Source organism: Physeter macrocephalus, chromosome 15 (assembly GCF_002837175.3).
Source record: "Physeter macrocephalus isolate SW-GA chromosome 15, ASM283717v5, whole genome shotgun sequence".
Taxonomy (NCBI): Eukaryota; Metazoa; Chordata; class Mammalia; order Artiodactyla; family Physeteridae; genus Physeter; species Physeter macrocephalus.
In genome coordinates this window covers 33,111,101-33,133,403 of record NC_041228.1, presented here as the reverse complement: position 1 = coordinate 33,133,403, position 22,303 = coordinate 33,111,101, and the positions used below count along the sequence as shown (strand labels likewise).

The window sequence follows — 22,303 nt, the reverse complement described above, 5'->3', positions numbered from 1 at the left end:
AACAAATATCTTCTCCTCTTTTATGTATTCATTTAAATATTTTTGTTTATCATGTATATTATTTGGTGAAGGATACTCTTGAATTGTTCTCCATTTTGATGAGCTGGTATGGTAATTTTTCTTTGTCATTATCTATATGGGTACTGTTTTGTTCTAAAACGTTAAAAGAGATTTTTGTATCTTATTCTCAAAGAAATATCATGATAAGTTTTCTAGGTAGAATCCATTGTCACTATAGTTTGCTTGTATTTGTGTGTTTCTTTATTTGGTGCTAAATATAATCTTTTACTATTAATCCATTATATCTCTATTTTAATACTAAATGACGTAGCTTTAGCTCTAGGTCAAAACTATTGTACTTTTTGAAGTTTATGCAGAGAACACGGGATATTCTTTTTTAGTTAATATAGAGAAATATAAATACCAATTATATTCATTGGGACACAAAAATGTATAAGGGTATACCTTTTCATTTATTGCTTATATCATTTAAAATAAGAAAACACTGAAAAAATCAATTTAATCTAAAGAGAATTTAATTTACAATGTTAATATAATTTCCTAATGAAAGTCCTAGATTTTGGTGACCCATTTTAGTTAACAATTCTTAGTCTTTCTTTGGGAAAGTAAAAGCTAATCAACTGATCACTGAGTTATAGGTTTATCTCTCAGGACCAGTCCCAGGCAAAGTGTGGGAAGCCACATTTCAGAGGCATCACTATCTTTGTGTTTTATCTTTCTCCATCTTTTAAATATCCAGTGCTATTACGGTGAAGCACCGAGTTGATTATAGGTTAAATGCATTTTTAGTCTGTTATAGTTATATGAATAATTTACTTTAGCTTATGAATATTTTAAATTTAATATACATAATTATTTTAGTAGCTATTTTTAGGTATTAGATGCCTAATCCCCCAATTCCTTTATCTGTTCCTTTGTGAAGTAAATGAATCCATTTGTAAGGCTTTTAAAATACATTTATAAAACCCTACATTTTATTTAAAATATTTATGCCTTTACTTCAATTTATATTAAGGAAGAAATTTTAAAAATAAAGAGGAAATCTGTTTACCTTCTGTAGGCCAAATGTAACTGTGTTTAATATAATACTTAAAAATAATTATTTTAAATGCTTCAATATCAATATTAATACAAATATGCAGAAAACTTGAGGACCAAATCATGGAATCATTAGGACAGGAGTAGAATTTTAATATCAGCCCTCTGTTAAGAAGAAATAATTCAACTTTTACTTTTTGTGTCAAATTAATTCAAATGTATAATTCCAATTTATAGCAAAACATTAAGCTTTTCTATGTAACAAACCTCATTTTTCATTTTTATATGACCACAGATCTGTAGATAGAAATTTCTTCCTAGTACAGTGCACTCAGTTGTGCAAACTTATCTTTTTAGGGTCAAAGAAGAGCACAAACCACAACTGACACAGTAAGTAAATGTATTAAGAGTTCAGTAGGCTTGACTTCTGTACCTTTGCCACATTCTGCTTTCTGCACCTTGGATGGTATTAGCTTACACTAATACTGGATAGGCTGCAGCTAGTGTGTCTTCTGCTTTTTGACTCTCTGGCTTGTAAGAGAGCTGCCTGCAGTTTCTTACTTCATCTACATACTGACTAGATGTAGTTTTTTGCTGCCTGCTTGTGGACTGGTTAAGTATTCAAACTTAATTTCCCTATATTCTGACTGCCTGGGTGATAATTGGAGCTCATACTTCCATTGGCTGTAGCTTTTGTGCCTGTGTATTTTTATTGGTATGGATAAGAAAACATTTGACCTACAATTGTTTTATTCATTTGGTTATTCAGTCACATTATTTGCTTATTTAAACAGGTGGTTTCCCTTTAGTGGGATCACTGAACTGGTAAATAACGTTCTCCAGCCCCAGCAAAAACAACAAAATGAAAAGGAGCCCCAGACGTAAGTAAGCTGATCTGTACAGACTAAATATTATCTCTAATAGCATAACATACTGAAGAGTATGTATTAAAATACTGCTCTTGGAATAACATTCCTCAGAAATGAAAATTGTTAGGTTATGAGTTTGATATTTTCACCTTTGATACTTCATATCCCATGGAAATATTAAAAGAAAACAAGGATAATTTATAGGGTAGTAAGAACGAAGAGGTAATTCTCCCCCCAACTTTAGTATAAATTATATAAACAGTATTTATATAGTAAAATATCTTTTTTCAATAACGCAGTATATTCTAAAGTATATTTCTTTCAAAAATAATTCCAGAAGACATTAAGAGGTATTTACCCCCCAATTCAATCTTTGATCAAGTAGTCTTGGAAGGGTTCTTTTAAAAAAGGTTAAGAAGGTTTCTACATTGTTATACTTCTGAGTGTCTAAATATGCTCCAAGGTATTAGAACATACAATATTAACTAAATTTATGTGACTATTGAATCCTGTTTTCACTGAATATTTCATTAGGTTATGAAACATAGTTTGGGAAATCCAGCACTTTATTATCACATTGGTCTGAAACATTGAAAAATGTCAATTCCATTTATTTCAGTTATTAGATTAAAATACACTCTTTAAGAAGTTGTTCATACTTGTATCTTTTTAACTTTGTGCAAGAAATATTATTTATGTTGTAAAGTGGAAGTTTCTTTGAGAATGTGAGAAAGATTGCATAGATTTAAATTCCACACTCCCCATGATAACTGCCATCTTACTCAGAAATGCTCTTACCAGTCAGCCTCTGCACTTCATAAAAGTAGGAATTATGTCTATGGAGAAGATGGTTTGGTTGTAGGAATGGGTAGATTGAAAAGTGACATGAGCTCTAGGAGAGAACAAGAATAACTACCAGGAGCCTTAAGATGAAACATTCAGAAAAACATTCACATTTTGCCTTTAATGAAAACTAGAAGATAATGTCTTTTTGTTTTGTTATTATTGAGGGTAATCCCTCATCCATTTTATGTTACCTTGTATGCATTTTATTTTAAATTTGGTCAGTGTTTCATTTTCAACTGAAGTAAAACTGTATTGTGATATGCTTCTCCTAATAGCTGATAATGTAGTTCTACGATTGGAATTGTTGCTGTATTTAAACCAGTTGAAGTCAAGACCCGTATTTGTCTTGTCTACATTCTATCCTTGACATCTAGCAGAGTGACTGATCCATGGTAGGAACTCAATAAATGCGTCTTCACAACTGATTTTACATGTTTTACCCTTTTAGGATGTAAGAATACTGTGTCCCAAGGAATAGAAATAAATTCAATAATCTTTCTCTAATCAGCAAAAATTGTATTAAAATTGCACACAATGTCATTGTTTTGCTGATTTTTCTCTAAGGCACTGAAGCATAATAAGGTAGTAAACTCAATAGCAAAATATAATTAGATGCGACTTTGTCTCAATTTTAAATGATGTCAGTTATGTATCTTGTTTGTAGGTTTTAGAAAATAATCAAGATTGTTAAGTTACTTAGTAGATTACAGTGGACATTAAATAAAATAGATGTTTTGTTAGTAATTTAAAAAGTGATCACTAGGGCTTCCCTGGTGGCGCAGTGGTTGAGAATCCGCCTGCCGATGCAGGGGACACGGGTTCGTGCCCCGGTCTGGGAAGATCCCACATGCCGCGGAGCGGCTAGGCCCGTGAGCCATGGCTGCTGAACCTGCGCGTCCGGAGCCTGTGCTCCGCAACGGAAGAGGCCACAGCAGTGAGAGGCCCGCGTACCGCAGGAAAAAAAAAAAAAAGTGATCACTAATTATTGAAACAAAATGACATTTGATTGGGATAAACAAAGATCAAGGCAAATTTGTAAAGAAATAGCTTTATTTCAATAATAAATATAATACAGTTTGCTTTGATTTTTGGCTAGGAAGATTGTAGGAGAAAAGACTAGTACTTTCCAATATCTTAAAAATTAATTCCAAATTAATAACTGTTATTTCCATTAATGTTTCTTGGACAACTAATTCATTCTTCTTGTTCTGTGAGTTATACAATTAAAAAAATCAGAACTAATAAGTTCTCTTAATAGCTACTTTCTTCATCTTACAATCTTATTGTGCTGAAGATTTCTGATATATAATTTTCTAGGAGCTTTCCTTTTATCTTTCTGATCCACAGATTGGGGTACTTCTGAATCTTCTCCTTTAATTCATCTTCTCTTTGATCAGAGTCTAGGACTTCTTAATTCTGAATCACCTCATTTGTTTCTCTCTTTGACTACCATTTGAGAAAGATAACATCCTATCTGCTTACTTTCTATTCACTCACCTATTAAATTATTTTGGAGAGTTGAATTCTAGGTATTCATTTTCATTTATAAATGTTAAAAAGTAGGACTTATGCTTTTCATATTCTGTATGAACGTTTTCACAGTAGAATAAGTAAATATTCTATCAGATAATATTTAAAAATCTAATATTTCCTGAACAGTAATTTCATTTTAATGAATTTCTATAAATCCCATGTTGTGATTTTCAAAGCTTTAATAATGTAGGTTCTTTGAGGTCTGTATTTTTGGAATTTGTTTATTTCATAGTTTTTTTTTAATGCAACAGGAATGTAATTTTGAACTTTCAATGTAATGTAATTTTGATTTGGGTAATTGATGGGAAAATATAGGTATAAGTAGAACAATGTATCCAATTTTGACTTTCCATAAGTACTGAGGCATAGAAAATGGATTGAGCCGATTTTCAGTTGTCAGTTCATTCAGTCTTTGCAGAAATTGCTTAATATACAAATTAAATAATTTTAAATTCTTTTCTTTCTTTATTTTTTCACATTAATATTAAAATGAGGGAAAATTGTCTGTAAAGATAATATAATATAGGTTATATGTAGGGTGTAAACGAGTCTTTGGATAATTAAAATGGGCATACTAGGAAAAAATGATAAATGCTATTTAATGCAACTGTTATTTTAACTTGGTGTTGCCAATATGTAGCATAACAACAAAGGTAAGTTTTTTAATACAGATTAATGAAACCAATCAATTGGATTAGTTTGATTTTGAATTTTCATGTAATAACAGTTTTATTCATGTTGTGACATGTTAAATAATAAATGTACTTTTGAAATACTAGGAAAATCTAAAATTTGAAATATTGGAATGAGATGGCCACTAATATAGTAATCGTCTTTGATAATGAGGTATTTTAATAGGGAAATGGTGCTAAGGGAAGAGTGTTTTAAGCATAGGGAAATCATAGGTGAAAGTTTTTAGGTAGCAAAGGGTTTGAGAGACACAAAGAAGACTAGTGTGGCTGTAATATAGTGGACAGGAGGAAGTGTGACAGGAAGTGAGGTTCTGGAGGTACGACTCAGACAGGGCATTGTTTCTCTAGAGAGTGAGAAGGAGTTTGGATCTGAATGTCAGTATAAAGGGAAGATACTGAAAAGTTTTAAACATGGGAGTCACATAATTTAATTTATGTATAAAAATCAAGCTGGCTGTTCTATGAGTAGAGTGAGTGAGGATGGAGGTCGAGAGAGTAATGAGGAGGCTTTTGTGAAGGACTTGGCTAGAGATTATGATGATTTGGACCAGGTTGATGATACTGAAGATGGAGGGAAGTGGATTGGGGTTATATTTGGAGGTTGAAATGACATGATTTGTTAGTGGAGTAGATTTAGAAGTTAGTAAGGAAGATGAAAGAAACAAAGAGGACTGCCAGATTTCTGATTGGAAGAACTCATTGGGTGGTGATACCATTAACTATGATCAAGAAGGGGAAAGGATGAACAGGTTAGAGGTAGAAACTAAAACTGAAGTTTTAAATTTTTAAAGTTTAAGATGCTAATAAGTTAACCAGCTTTGTTTGTTTGTTTGTTTTTTTGCGGTACGCGGCCCTCTAACTGCTGTGGCCTCTCCAGTTGCAGGGCACAGGCTCCGGACGCGCAGGCCCAGCGGCCATGGCTCACGGGCCCAGCCGCTCCGCGGCATGTGGGATCCTCCCAGACCGGGGCACGAACCCGTGTCCCCTGCATCGGCAGGCGGACTCCCAACCACTGCGCCACCAGGGAAGCCCAGTTAATCAGCTTTGAAGGAGAGATATAGATTAGCTGCAGATATAACTTTCAGAGTTGTCAGTATGATGCATAAAACTACAAGAGGAGACCAGATGACATAGAGAAACAGTATGTGATGAAGAGCAGATAAGAAGGCCCAAGACTTAGCCCTGAAAATTCTCACACTGTGCACGGTACTAGGCATCCAGAGATAAAAGGACTATGGTTCCTGCTCTCAAATATTTCATATTCAAGAGGGAAAACATGCTGATAAGTAATTAAAAACAATATTGTGGAGACTTCTGTTTTCCTCTTTGACATATAAAGAGTTTGGAAGCTGTCACTCCCATCCTTACAATGAGAAAAATGCTGAACAAACTGAAAATCAACAACTCTTCTTAGATCCCAGAAAATTGAGGACACAGGACAAATCAATGCCCTGACAACTGAAAGAAGAGGTGAATAAAGAGAATCACAGCTTCCTGGGAGCAGAAACCATCTGAGCTAGGAGCTGGTAGGAAATTGAGGAAATGCTGAAGGCTGAGTGTGGACTAACTTAAGAGTTAAAAATTCTTGGAAATCCACCTTTAGGGGATCCCCCACCCCAGTTTTGTGAATTTTACCTCCATGAACTCTACCAAGTTCTCAAGGTAAAGATCAGTGAAAAATTCCCTCATACTTTCACCAGGGGGATGGGGAAAGTAACCATTTTGACATACTCCCAGAGATTTTCATTCTCAAAGGAAACTACTTTGCCAGAGCCTAACCAACATGAGAGTAGAGAAATACCCAATTATTGTCCCCCTAACCTTCCTGTCTCTCCAAAACAGGAAAAGAAGCTGAGAAACACTTGTGACAGTCACAGCCCAGGGGCACTAGCCCATGAAAAGACTAAGACTTATCTATAGGATTATAGAATGCTTCTCTTCCAAGTGTCAGTTTAGGGATCTAGGCTGCTTCCATCTTGTTGGCAAGCCAATTAGAACACATAGCTACCAGGATTGCTGCATCAGAGGAAGAGAGAGAGAATGGAAAGCTCACATTTATTCTTTTTTTCTTTTGAAAAAATAGAGACATTTTAAATTATTGTCAGTGATTACAAAATCTATCTCTCAATAATTGATAGAACAAGTAGACAGAAAAACCAGTAAGTATACCGAAGACCTGAACAATACTATCAACCAACTGAATGGAATGAATTTTTTTAGAACATTTCTACTCAACAACAGCAGAATACTCATTCTTTTAAAGTACACACAGAAATTTTACAAAATAGAACATATTCTATGAGCCATAAAATGTCTCAATAAATTTAAAAGAATTCAACCATAAAACTATGTGCTATGACCAAAATTATATTAGTTATTAATAGCAGAAAGATATCTTAAAACTCCCCAAATATTTGGAAACTATTATATAATCCATGGGTCAAAGGAAAAAAAAAGGAAATTCATATATATTTTGAACAGAAATAAATGAAAATAGCATATTAATATTTGGGAGATGAAGCTGAGGCAATACTTATAGGAAAATTTATATGATGAAAGACTTACACACATTTATTCTTAATTGTGTAAGACAAGAAGTGACATAGGTCACTTTTACTCATAGCTCATTGCCCAGAACTTGTCACAAGGCTCTTAACTAACTGCAAGGAAGTCTAGAAACTCCATGTCCTCATGAAGAGAGGCAACTCTATATAGTGAGCACTAGTAACATCTAGTACAGTTAGTTTACATTTGATTCTTATTTATTGCAATGAGATGGATATTTCAGGATGCCGAAAGATAAAGACGTGCCAAAAGAATGCTGTAGTAGCAAAGATAACTCCAGTATTAGTCCCCATTCTTGGTACTGTTGGTACTGTTGGTTCTTCTGAAACTGCTGTAAGTAATGATTTGAGATCAAGATCTAATTTTTACAATACTGAAGGGTAAGGTTAATAATATGAAGAAAATTCAAATACAGAAGTATCCTCTCAAAGGAAGGAAATTTGCTGTATGTAGTGTTTCAAGGAATACCAATTCAATTTTGTCAGTGGGATTTACAGGGAGATTTTTTTTGTATTCTCTTAGGTCGCAGTGAAAGGAGATTAAAAATGGGTTAACAGTGAAAATATATGAAAGCATACTGAGAAACCCTTAGTTGAACATTAGAGATTGCAAAGTACAATAATAAATAGGATGAAGAGTAAACAAAATAATTTTTAAAGGGAGGAGCAATATATCAGAAAATCATTCTTCTGTTCTTGGATGGAAGCTGTCTACTTTGGTTTGTCATCTGTTTGATCCAAGAGTCGTTGGTTAGCTCTTTCTCTCCAAAGACCATTTGTTTCTGGGGATTCTTAAGACTCTTTTATTTAAGGTCTCCTGATGGAGCAGATTTCCAACAGTCCATGCAAAATTGTTGGTGTCTTTTTAGTTGTGAAACATGAGTCCAAAGATCAACATTTTGAGGCTTTTGTTGAAGTGCTAATTGTTAACATGACTTATTAACAGTCTTTTCCATCATAACCCTGAGGTAGTTTTTCTGTCCTATCTCTTCCAGAAGACTAAATCTGTAGGTTTCAGGTCTTAGAGTGTTCCTTAGAAGGATGTTTTGGAAATCCTGCTTGTACCTGTTGATGATAAGACTAAGTGTATCACATGATTCCTTTGCTGTGCTTAATCATGTTAACTTGCAATAGAGCTGACTCTAGGGTCAGAAGTGAAATACTAAATGCCTGGGCAGCCTATTATTAACTTACAAGGGAAAGCTGATAGATCTCCCCAAAAGTTGATTTTATTGTTTTGAAGGCTAATGGCAATGGAAATTGAAGGGTCATTGAGGATATTGTTAATTTAATTTTATTTAAAAAATTCCACTTTTTTTTCTACTTTTTCTGAAGCTTGAGGATGATATGGACAAAGATGTTTTCTTGTAAGCTACGTACTTCTTATTGGCGCTTGAATGGTCAAAGCAGTTGATATGGACTTGTGAAATAGTGAAGGCAGTTCCTGCACATAAATATGTTTCCAGGTCCCACACAGATAGTCTTCAACCTGAGTGGTCTAAAATTGACTGCATTTGTCATGTATTTTAGAACCACCTTAAATTCCTTTTGGCTCAAAAAAGGGATCAATAAATAAAGAAAAATTATGATGATAGATTGTTCAGAAAATGCATTTAGAAAAATTGATAAAAGTACCAAAGTGTTTATTGCCAAATAAAGTTTTTATTAAAACATATGTAGTGAAAAGTGCACAATTTGAAAATATACAGCTCATTGAATTGTCAGACAGTGAACATATCTGGAAATCATCATTGAAAGCAAGAAGCAGAACATTACCAGCCCTCCAGGATCTCTTCCTTATGCTCCCTTCCAGGGAAGACTGTCTACCACCCCAGCGGGTGACTTTTATCTTGAATTTTTTCTAGCACCACATATTATTTTTGCCTACTTATATTTAGACTTCATACACATAGAATCATATGGTATATTGTGTCTATATTATTTTGCTTAACGTGTTTGTGAGATCCATTCATATGATTGCATATAGCTGTATTTCATTCATTCTCATGATTGTATGGTACTCTAGTATCTGGATATACTACAATTCATTTATGTTTTACTATTTCTGTACATTGCGGTTGTTTCCAGTTTTTGGCTATGAATAGTGCTGTGATATACATTCTGATGCCATTATTTTTTCTTATTACTTTGGAAAATTTTGTAGTTATTTGTGAAAGTGAAGTACTTCAGCTATTTAAAAATATTTTCAAATGTTAAATCTAGTTACTATGTCAGGGTGTCTATGTCTCTAGTTTCCCATTTATTTATTTGATAATGCTATAGATACCGTTTCTTGAGCATGCCCTGCTGTTTGATGTTTTGGTGCCTCTGCATCTGGCCAAGAAAGGGAGAAAAGGCATTCCAGGCAGAGGAACGGGATGATATGATCAGATTTGTATTTTAGAAAAACAGTAGTGTTGTAATAGTCACTTAGGCAGCTATTTAGAAGTTCAGAAGAGAGACCTGCTACGTGACTGGGATGGCCATCTATATGACATCTGTTTATTCTTTTTTTTAATAAAAGGACATTAGTCCATTCTGTCAGCGGATTAGTAAAGCAGTGGCTTTTATACTTTTTAAAAAAACTTCCATCCATAAAAAGAAATATATTTTGCACTATAACCCAGTATACACATACCTACATAGAAATATACATATATATGTGTAATAGAAACAAGATTTATATGAAATCTTACTTGCACTCTTTCCAATGCTATGATCTATTCTATTTCATTAAAAATCATGCGTCTTGGCCTGCTAAATTGATTTTATGTCCTTGTATTGGGTTGCACTCTGAAGTTTGAAAAGCACTCTATAATGTGTGTGACTGCATTTAATGATCACATTTTATAACTGCATGCCATGAACTTGTAGAAAGCACAACTTCAAACTCATCATCTGAAGAAAGTCAGTGTTACGGAAATCATGAAAGTACACTTATAAGATGAGTGGGAAAACAGCAACAGCAACAAAAACCTATGTGGCTGGGCATAAAATTACCAGGCACAGCAGGATTACTAGGAGCTAACAGACTGAAAAATTTCTGTTTTCTTAAAAAATTCAGAAGTGATGAAATTTTACTTTGGAAAACAGTTCAATGAGTTGCTTTGGTGAGGATGGAGAAAATAGACATGAAAAATTTGGATAAAACAGATTTTTGAAATAAAGTGGAAAAAGCAATATTTCTAAATTGATATATTATTGTATATGTCCTTTTTTTTTTTTTTTTTTTTTTTTGCGGTACTCGGGCCTCTCACTGCTGTGGCCTCTCCCGTTGCGGAGCACAGGCTCCAGACGCGCAGGCTCAGCGGCCATGGCTCACGGGCCTAGCCGCTCCGCGGCATGTGGGGTCTTCCCAGACCGGGGCACGAACCCGGGTCCCCTGCATCGGCAGGCGGACTCTCAACCACTGCGCCACCAGGGAAGCCCTGTATATGTCTTTTAAATATTTATTTGTCATAAAAGTTTTAAATTAAATGTGAGTACATCTTTGACTCTTTTATCTTTATCAGGGATCTGCAAAATATGGCCTGTGGGTCAAATCCTGCCTGCTGCCTGTTTTTGTAAATAAACTTTTATTGGAACACTTTTTTTGTTTCAAGCTCATTTATTTGTTTATCTATGGCTACTCTCACATCCCTTTGGCAAAACTGAGTAGCTGTGACAGAGACCCTATGGTCCACAAGGCTTATAATATCTACTCTCTGGCCCTTTGCAGAAAAAGTTTGCTTACCTCTGATATACATCACTGGAAACTTATGTATTTACCTTTATATTTATAAACTTAAATATATAAGCTTACATATTTAAGATTGTTTAGACCTTTCATTGTATTTGGAGTTTGGTTCTGACAATGTTGTTTTGGAGTGGAACAAACAAAAAACCCAATGAAATAGAATGCAGAGTCCATAAATAGACATTTGCACATGTGAGAACTAAGTATATGATAGATTGCTATCACAAATCAGTGGAAGAAAGGATGGTCTATTTAATGGTGCTGGGAAAATAGAGTCTGTATACGAAAAAGATTAAAACTAAGTTCTTCCATCACATCACATATAAAAATAAACTTTAGATCGATTAAAAGCCTAAATGTGAGAGGCAAAATTATAAAGCTATTAGAAGAAACTGTAGAATTTTTTGTGACTGACTCAGGGGTAAGTAAGGATTTTTATTATAGCCAGCCACCAAAACCACGAACCATGCAGGGAGAAACTGATGTATTAGAATGCAACAAAATTAAAGAATTCTGCTTAACAAAGAACAGAATTAGCCGTCATTTGTCCGACTAGGATATTTGCTATGCTCAGCTTATAAATTAACATATAGGCTTTACAGGGTTCTTCTGCAAATCAACAAAAACAAATAAACAACCAAATAACCCCCCCACCCTGCCCCGGCCCCACCAGGAAAACCAATAGAGTTTTGGTAAAGGACAGCATGAATAGGTAGTTCATAGGTAGGGCAGTTCAACTGGCTGAACTTCATTAGGAGTCAAAAAAATGTGAACTTAAAAAAATAAAACATCAGTTCATATCTACCCAAGCTGCCAAATTTTAAAAATTGAATAATATCATGTATAGGCAAGGATAAGAGAAAACTGGAGCCTTCATACCCTGCTTGCAGGTGTGCTAACTGGGTTAAGCCACGTGGAGGGAAGTTCAGAAATATTTAGTGAACTTGAGTATGTCTATTATATTTCTGTATACATATCTCAGAGAAGAACATATATGTGTTTATAAATATCTCATTACAGAAATATTACAATTTATTGGAAATATACAGTAATGAATTATAAAGGGTCAACTTATTTACTAATTCTTCTTTTTAATTGAAGTATAGTTGATTTACAATATCATGTTAGTTTCAGGTGTACAGCACAGTGATTCAGTTATATATATAAATCAATTCTTTTTCAGAATAAAGTGCCAACTTAAAAAAAAGGGATGAATAAAATGTAAATAGGGAACATTATACAGCCATTAAAATGTGTAAACTTATAGTTGTTGGAGCTTGGATTCTGCAGCAACACTGAATTTGGATCTGGCTTTACTTACTAGCGGTGTGACTGTAAGTAAAAATAGCTTCTCTGTAGAATAGAATAATAGTAGAATATTTATAATAGTACCTATCTACATGATACACAATAAGCACCATACACAATAAGCACCATATGCATTCTATTTAGATTTTAATATAAAAATGTAAAGACTGGTTCCTGAGGGAAGGGAAGTCACATTGGGGAAGGGAAAATAGTTAATTAAAATGGGAGCCAAGCATGGATCAGTGCAACCAAGCTCATGATCAACTCTATTTTGGATACCTACGGTTTCAAAAAAGAGAAAGAAAATTTTAAAAAAGGTATGCATTGTAATCTATCCTAGGAGGAGGCAAGAGCATGTATAAAATATAAATGCCCTATAATGGATGCACCATAGTGAGTCTAAAAGATGAGTGGCTTTAGCAGAAAGAGGGGAAAGCAGTGCAAACAATGAGGTTGAAGGGGTGAATGTGTGCGAGAACATTCAAGGCTTTGTATGTCTTCATAAGAAGACTTTTCTTCTTCTTAAAAGCAATCAGAAGCCATTAGCGTATTTTAAGCAGTGAGATGACAAGATAATTTTTCTGTAGTACGCAGAAGGGGAGAAGTGTGGATGTGAGTAGCCTAGCCAGGAGGCTAGGTGGGCATTGATGGTAACAAGGCCTATGGTATTGACAGTGGATTCAGAGACAAGCGGAAGGTTCAAGACACATTTAAGAAGTAAAATTGAAAGGACTTAGATTAATTATGCATTTGAAGGAGGGAGATATTTCTAGAATAATTCTAGATTTCAGGTCTGCATAATTAAATGGTGGCACAATTCACTGAAATTGTGCACTGGAAGGAACACTGGAAGGGAATTTAGTTTAATAGGAAAATTAGGCGTTCGCTTTGATATGCACTGAATTCCAACTGGCATTGAGACTTCCAGATAGAGATGTCAAGTAGGCAATTGAATATTGAAGCTCAGAGGAGAAGTTTAAGCTGAGGATTTACATTTATAAGTAATTTATATATAGGTGGAAATTGAAGTGTTAAGTGTGGGTGAGATTGCCTAAGAAGACATAGAATGAAAAGAGAAGAGGGGCCTGAGTCTTGACCTTCAAAGGAGAAAGAAAATGAAAGGCAGATACAGGAAGAAAACCAGGAGAGTGTAATGAAAGCCCAGCGGGCATGTGAACATAATTTCAAGTATTGTTGAGAACTCAGTAAGATGGAGACTAAAAAAATTTGTCCATTAGTTTTAGATACAGGGAAATCCTTGGTAAACTTTGTGAGAATTAAGAAGTAGACTGGAAATTAGATTAGATTGGTTGAAGAGTGACTGGGGTGAGGAAGGAGAGATAGAATTTGGCCTATTTATAAATGGGAAGGGAAGAAATGCTCTTTTTGGCAAGGAATATAATTTAGCTCCCGAATCTGCCTGTACACCACTACTTCTACATATGGTAGTTTCTCATTTTATAGGACTGGAAGGATGAATACACAAAATCTCTCTATAAGTCCTGTCATCTCCTCAAACTGTTGTAGCCTAGTCCTATCTGTATTTCGGCTTCTTTCTCTCTCTTTGCTCTCTACAGCTGGGAAGATTTGATCCCATCCTACAGCCCTAATAATGCTGTAGTCTCTGGGATTACTACAGTTGTTATGTAAAAGGGTTTTAAATAGCTCTAACCTAGCACTTTGGGATACATAATTACTAATTTTTCTGCTAATGTGATTGGCCTTCTCCCTGTTTGTGAAATGGGGTTTCTACTTACCTTGAGGCACTATATTGTAGAACAATTGACTTAACTAGATTTCTGCTTTTTGTTCCAGTGTGACTTGTTAACTTGCCTAGTACTCCAGTGCCTCTAGAACTAAAACAAAACATTGCTCTAGTTTTCTTCTTCTTTCTGTTTCCCAGTGGGGTTCAGCCATGTGCTGAAAGATATGCCAGAGATCGTAAGTGTGTACACAGGTATATAGTAGAAATGTATAATATACCTCACACATAGAAAGATAGTTCTTCTAAATGGTTGGGAGAAACTATGATGCAGAGTTCATTCAGTGGTCGGCTTAAAATCATGCTTGCTCTGGTACATGTTTATGAGCTTGAGTTTCCTGTAGTGGTGCTTGTTTTATGTTAACAGAGATTCACTTAAACCTGGTGGGAGATAATCAGGGAAAAACAGTATGTTGTCTGAAGTTATAGAAAAAGAATTGAGAAAAACTGGCACGGCTATTTGAATTTACTCTAATATTAGGTGTGAAAAAGGAAGTCTGCTTTTGTGGTTAAGTAGGTAAAAGGACTTACATAGATCTATTTTTAATTTACCTACTGACTTTAGGTTAGCACTTTGAAACTAACTTTTTTAAAAGTCGGGCTTATTTGAGGTATAGTTTATTTGCAGTAAAATTCACCTTTAAGACATACACTTCACTGAATTCTGGAAAACATACACAGTTAAATATCTACTACCATAATCAAGACAGACTATTTCCTTCACCTCCAAACGTTCCTTGTGTCCATTTGTAGTTAATCCTCTTGCTCTACTCCAGCCCCTAGCAACCATTGTTCTGATTTCTGTCCTAATAATTTTGCCTTTCAGAATGTTATATAAATGAAATCATATCATATAAAAGTGGGCAATCTGCGACCCATAGGCCAAATCTGGCCCACTGCCTGTTTTCAGTGTCCATAAATAATATTTTATTGGAACACAGCTATGCTCATTCATTTATATATTGCCATTGGTTGCTTTCTGGTTCATGCTTTTTAGATTCTATTGAAGGTATGCTTGCCTAATCTAGCTAAGGTAGTCTTTGTTTAACCCAAGGTTTCACTTTTTGTCAATGTTTTCATCTAGAAATTTTATAGTTTTTGTCATTTTATTTAGTTCTGTAATCTATTGTTTACAGTTCTGTAATACATTTAGTTAATTTTTGTATAGGTGTGAGGTATGAGTTGAGGTTCATTTTTTTACACATGGATTTCCAGTTACTTTTTTTACACATGAATTTTCCTTTGCTTTAAAGGGCTATTCTTTATCATTGAATTACCTTGGCATCTTTTTAAAAAAGTAATGACCATTTAAGTGTTGGACTATTCTGGACTCTGTTCTATTCTGTTCTATTGTATGTGTGTTTATCCTTTGCCAATATTTGATTACTTCTATAGCTTTTTTAGTTAAGTCTTAAAATCAGGTAATGTGAGTCCTCCAATCTTTTTGTTTTTCAAAATATTCTGCCTATTCTGAGAGTTTTGCTTTTCCATACAAATTTTAGATTTAGCTTGTCAATTTGTTTAAAAAATTCTTGCTGAGATTGTGACTGAGATGGCATTGAATCAATAGATCAATTTGTAGAGAATTGATATCTTAACAATATTGAGACTTCTCATTGATGAATAACAGTATATTTCTACTATTAATTAGATCTCTCTTTTGATTCTTTTTATTAGTGTTTTATAGTTCTTACCAAAGATTGCCTGCACATATTTTGTTAGATTTATACCTTAGTCTTTTTTTTTTTTTGATGCCATTGTGACTACTTTTTAAAATTTTGATTTCCAATTGTCTATTGCTAGTATATAAAAATACAATTGTTTTTTGTATATTGAGCTTGTATCTTGTGACCTTGCTAAACTCATTTATTTATTATAGGAGATTTTTTTTAATAGTTTCTTTGGGATTTTATACATAGACAATTATGCCATCTGTGCAGTTTAAAAATTTTCCTTTCCAGTCTCTATGGCTTTAATTTTTATTGTTTTTTCTGGCTTTGATGCATTAGCTAGGATTTCCAGTCCAGTGTTGGTTAGGAGTAGTGAGAGAGGACATCTTTCTTTGTTCCTGATTTCAGGGGGAAAGCACTCAGTTTTTCAAATACAGTATGATGTTAGCTGTAGAGTCTTTTGTGGATACTGTTATTGCATTAAGGAAGTTTCTGTCTATTCCTAGTTTGCTGATTCAGCTGCTTTCTCAGCATATTTTGACATAATCATATGTTTCTTTCCCCTTAATCTGTTAATGTGGTAAATTATATAGCTTGAATTTAGAATGTGGAACCAACCTTGCATTCCCAGGATAAACATCACCTATTTGTGATGTATTATTCTTTAACATATTTCTGGATTTGGCTTGCTAATGTTGGGTTGAGGATTTTCGCACCTTCTCATGAGGAATATTGGTCTATAATTTTCTTTTCTTATTATATTTTTGTATGGTTTTGGTATCAGAGTAATGTTGGCCTTAGGAAATTAGTTAAATGTTTCTTTCAGTTTTATTTTCTGGAAGGGATTATGTAGAATTGGTATTGTTTCTTCCTTAACTATTTTGCAGGATTCATCAATAAAGCCATGGAGAACTGGAGTTTTATTTTTGAAAGGTTTTTAAACTATGAGTTAAATTTCTTTAATAGCTTTAGGACTTGTCAGGCTATCTTGTTCTTCTTGAGTGAGGTGTACTTATTTCTGTCTTTCAAGAAGATGGTCTATTACTCATGTAAGTTGTAGAATTTTGGGTGTAGAGTTGTTTGTAGTATTCACTTATAATCTTTTACATTTAATTTTGTTTAACTGTGGAGTCTGTAGTGATGTTCCCTCTATCATTGTTGTAGGTAATTTGCATCTTCTCTCTTTCTTTCTCTCTCTCTCTTTCTTGATCATTCTGGCTGGAGGTTTATCAATTCTATTGTTTCTATTTTAAAAAGAATCAGTTTTTGGTTTCATTGATTTCTTCTCTAATCTTTTAAAATTTCCTTCCTTCTACTTTCTTTGGGTTTAACTTTCCTTTTTCTTGTTTTGAAACTAATTTGAGACTTTTTTCTTTTTGACGTAAGCATTTATTTCTATGTCTAGGTCTGGTTTTCCATACGATACTTCCAAGGAGTATCATACTCCTGCCTGGAGAACTTACTTCAAATCCCTTGCAGTTAAGGTCTTCTTTTAACATTTCTTTGCCTGAAAAAGCCTTTATTTTGTCTTCATTTTTTTAAGCATAATTTTACTGCTTATAGGATCTTGGGTTGACAGGTTTTTTTTTTTTCCTTCCTGTCAGTGCTTTATAAAGATGTCATTCCAAAGTCTTCTAACTTGCATGGTTTCTGAAGAATAATCTTCTGTAATTCTTATCATTGGTTCTTTGTATATAATATGTTATTTTCTCTGGCTGCTTTTATAGTTTTCTCTTTATGTTTGGTTTTTAGCAATTTGACTATGATGTGTGTAAAAGTGTGTGTGTGTGTGTGTGTGTGTGTGTGTGTGTGTGTGTGGTATTTGTTCTACAAAGGATTCTCTGAAGTTCACATGTCTGAGATTTGCTGCCTTTCATTAGTTTTGAAAAATTCATGGCCATTATCCCTTAAAATATTTCCTCTGTTCTGTTTTCTCTTTCTTCATCTTCTGGGACTCCAGTTTTACATGTTAGATCATTTTAGCTCTTGGATGCTCTCTCTCTTTTTTTTTTTTTTTTCTTTTTGGCCACAGCACACAGCATGCAGGATCAGATCCCCGACTAGGGATCAAACCCATGCACCCTGCAATGGAAACACAGAGTCTTAACCACTGGAACACCAGGGAAGTCCCTTGGATGTTCTTTTCTTCCTACACTTTTTTTTTTCTTTTTTCTGTTTTAAATGTGGATAATTTTTATTGACTTATTCTCAAGTTTACTGTTCTTTTTCTTAGTTCTTTCAAGCCTACTCATGAGACCATCAAAGGAATTCTTCATCTCTGAGGACATATTTTTTATTTCCAGTATTTCCATTTGACTCTTACAGTTTCCATCTTTCTGCTTCAGTACCCTATTTGTTCATGTCTGTTGTCCACCTTTTTTCTCTATATCGTTTACCTTAATAATTTAAATCATTTTAAAGTCTGTGTCTGAAAATCTTATCATCTTTGTCATCTCTGAATCTACTTGTAGTGATTATCTCTTGATACTGGGTTGTTTATTCCTTGTGATTTTTCCCTGAGTCTCATGCTTTTGAGTTGTATTTATACCTTAAAGTTGGCATGCCTTTTCTGTCAGACTGTCAGTATTGGGGATTAAATCACCAATCAAGTCAGGGGTTCAGACAGGTTTGGATTTTGTTGTTGCCATCATTATCTTTAGTGCACTACTATCTTCAAATTCCTCTAACAGTGGGCTACTGTTGCTTTTTGCTTGGGGTGGATGCAGGAGTAATGTAAGTTGTTTTTTTGTTTATTTTTTTTAGTGTTTTGCTACCCCTTCAGCCATTCCTATCCACTTATGTCACAGAGGGAGGGGGGTCTCTCCCCATGTTCTTGCCCATTCCCCAGAGGTAGACTACTGGTGCTTATTTCTTGATCCTAGGCCTGTGATAGGGCCGGGGTGTTCTGTTGTGTGTGTTCTGTCTTCCATCTTTGAACAGGCTTTGTCCACCTGGGCCTCAGGGATGAGGCTTGCTCAAGGTTTTTACTCCCTCCTTCCCGTGGAAGCAAATGTGCCTTGTATCTCTGAATGGTTTGGGGCAGGAGTTTCCTCCCCTCCCTTAGTGATAAAAGGCCTTTAATTTGTGGGTAAGATCTTGATTGAAGATGGTTTCTGTCCCTCTTTCATGGGAAGAGGGTTTTTTTTCAAGCTTTTCCCTAGCTGCAGTGGACCTTTGCCTTTGCCCTGGGGATGACAGTTTACTCCCTTTTCCTGTGGCTTATAGCTTTGGCTTTTTTAGGAGAAATAGTCTGGGAAAATGTGCCTGTGTTCTAGCAGCCACTAGTCAGTCACTTCTGTTATACCTGCACATGTGCACCCCCAAAGGGTTCTTTTTGTTCTCATGCCCTGCTCTCAATATGCCTGATGAATAACCAGTGGAGGTATGTGGAAGAGTGCTTGTGAGTGAGTGTGAACTTCCCTTGAGTCTGGGCCCCTAGCTATTCCAAACTGTCATGTTAGCCCACACTTGGCCTTTACAATTTGTTAAAGTTTTAATGAATTTCCTTTTACCTAATTGTAAGAGGAAACACCTCTTTCTCCTGTGTTCTGCCAAAGGAGAAACAGTGTGGCCCATTGCTCTTTGGAAGGGCTTGTTGCTCTTTGGAGTTTAGATTATTTGGTTGCCTTATAACCTCAACTCTGTGATGGGCTCAAAACAAGTTATGATATTTTAGATTATTTAGCCTTTTGTCCTTTCTAGGATGGCAGTGACATTATTTACAGCTTTGTAAATCCTAAACATTAGTTCTGATTAGGAACTTTGATTTATAAATCAAAATTATAGTTTTAAATATTTAAAATTATCCTTTATTAAGACAATGGAAGTGAAAAGTTTTATCACTATTTATTTTTAACTAGAAAAAATAAAGGCCTTACTTTTATTTGTACAGCCTTATTTGGTAGCCTTCTACTATTTTCGAAGCTGCATAGTGTCTTTGCAGCCAACTAATGTCGAGACTATTGAATAGATTTAAACAGTTAGTGAGACCACTCATCCAATGTTTTCCCCTCTGTTTGGATTCTTAATATCATTTCAATTGAGATTCTGTCTCAATGATTTGAAGTTCATAGGTTTTGGTTTCACTCTGTAAGTCAAATCAGTCTTTTTGTGAAGCTAAAATGTTGAAAAATAACATTGTAAATATTTTACGGTATATGATTGAAAATATATTGCAAATGGTTGGTAGAAATTTTACAGTTACATTTCAAAGAAGTATCTTAATTGTATTGTTTCTTAAATTAGCATGTATACCAGAAGGCAGAACCAGTTATAACACTTTTATGATGTGATGTGCCATAAAAGATGTTATTCATAAACTGAAAATTAAATTTTTATTCTGTATTCTCCTATGGATTGTTTTTGGATATAAATTGTGTCCACAAATTGTGGTAATTATTATTTTTTTGAGACATCAGGAAACCAAATTTTTCTTATCTGTGTTCTCTGCAGAAAACTTCATCAGCAGTTTGAAGTGTATAAGGAGCAGGTAAAGAAGATGGGAGAAGAATCACAGCAGCAGCAAGAACAGAAAGGTGATGCTCCAACCTGTGGTATCTGCCACAAAACAAAGTTTGCTGATGGATGTGGCCATAACTGTTCATACTGCCAAACAAAGTTCTGTGCTCGTTGTGGAGGTCGAGTGTCATTACGCTCAAACAAGGTACAGAATGAAAATTACACTTCATAATTCTCTTATACTTAAGCTTATCTTGAATAAAATAGACAACTGAAATTAATATTCTGGTTAATCAATGAATAAGAACCTTCCCTAGTGTCTTCAATTCAGATAAAATAATTAAAAAAAATTTTCCTCTGAATTAAAAAGGTATTTGTCTCATTGTTTATGTTCTTTAGCTGATGATTTTGTTTAGAATCATAGGGTCTTAGACTTTCAAAGATGAAGAGAATTTAGAGATCAATTGGCTTAAGTCCTTATTTTATAGGTGTAGAAAACTCAGATCCAGAGATACTAAAATTCATCTTAAAGTCACACAACTGATTAATGTTTGGGTTGTGTCACAGCTTTTTCAATTACTTCACATAATTTTATAAACTTGGTAGATCTGCTCTTCCTTTGGCCTCCATTTTCTTTCTTTTTGAAAGAGGCTCTTTCCGGCTTTGAGATTCTGTGTTTCATAATTTTATAGCTTTTGAGGCTACTTTACTCTTTATTTTTGTTTTAACATTAATGAAATAAACATTAGACTATGGAATTTAAAGAAGAAATGTTAAGGCTGTGTTTCACACCTGTACTAGATTTTTGTAGTTTATCCATCCACTTTAGGGAATATATTAATATTTCCCAAAGAATGCTATGTTGAAATTAGTAAAAGCAGTATTTTAAATTGTTGTCTCACTAAGTTCTTTATAATTTGTATTTATCTCCTTCATAGTATTTTATCACTCAGTTCTTAGGTAGCTCAAAAATATGAAGCTGATGTCTTTACATATATTACTTAGACACAATTATGGGAATTTGTTCCCCTTTGTGATTTCATTTCTTCGTTGTCTCATTGTTTCCCTTTTCTCATTGTTTTGTTTTGCCCAGAACTAATAACTTTTCTTTATTTTTCCTTATCTTTCTCCCTGGTTTACCTGATTATTTTTCTTTTCCTTGACTAGTTGCATTGGCTAGAAACTCCAGTGTAATTTACTGATTGGAAATGATGAGAGAAGCTATCCCTATTTTGTTCTTATCTTGGAGAGAAAGCATTCAGTCTTTCACTATTAAGTATTATTTTAGCTATCAGCTCTTAACAGATGTTGTCTATTATTAATTTGCTGAGAGTTTTTGTTTGTTTGTTTGTTTACCTCAGGAATAGGTGTTGGATTTTCTGAAATACTTTTTCTCCATCTATTGAGATTGATTATATGTTTTTTGTTAATATGGTGAACTACATTGATTGATTTTGAAATGTTAAACCAACTCTGTATTCCTGGAATAAAACCCATTTGGTTATGATGGATTATATCTTTTACATATTAATGGGTGTGATTAGATAAAATTTTGTTTACAATTTTTGCTTCTGTGTTCATGAGGGTTGATATCTGTAGTTTTCTTTTCTTGCAGTGTCTTTCTTTGATTTTGGTATTAGAGTAATACTGGCCAGATAGAATGAGTTGGACAGTATTTCCTCCTCTCCAATGTTTTAGTAGACTTTCTGCAGAATTAGTATAATTTATCCTTTAATGTTTTGAAGCCATCTGGGCATACAGTTTTATTTTGGGGGGAAAGTTTTTAAGTACAGTTTTAATTTCTTT

The 22,303-nt window shown here is 34.2% G+C and overlaps 1 protein-coding gene across 23 annotated transcripts in view; it reads left to right on the top strand.

The window, feature by feature from the left end:
- Positions 1-22,303, top strand: part of RIMS2 (regulating synaptic membrane exocytosis 2) — a 566,717-nt gene that overhangs the window by 99,484 nt on the left and 444,930 nt on the right. For 15 of the 23 annotated variants that reach the window (XM_024129941.3, XM_024129925.3, XM_024129931.3 and 12 more), the window contains exon 2: positions 20,492-20,702. In XM_024129941.3, coding sequence (XP_023985709.1) covers positions 20,492-20,702 — 211 coding nt within the window. Of the gene's footprint in view, positions 1-1,416; positions 1,450-1,853; positions 1,941-20,491; positions 20,703-22,303 lie in introns of all 23 variants that reach the window. The other 8 variants (XM_024129928.3, XM_024129930.3, XM_055091127.1 and 5 more) reach the window with 1 other exon arrangement.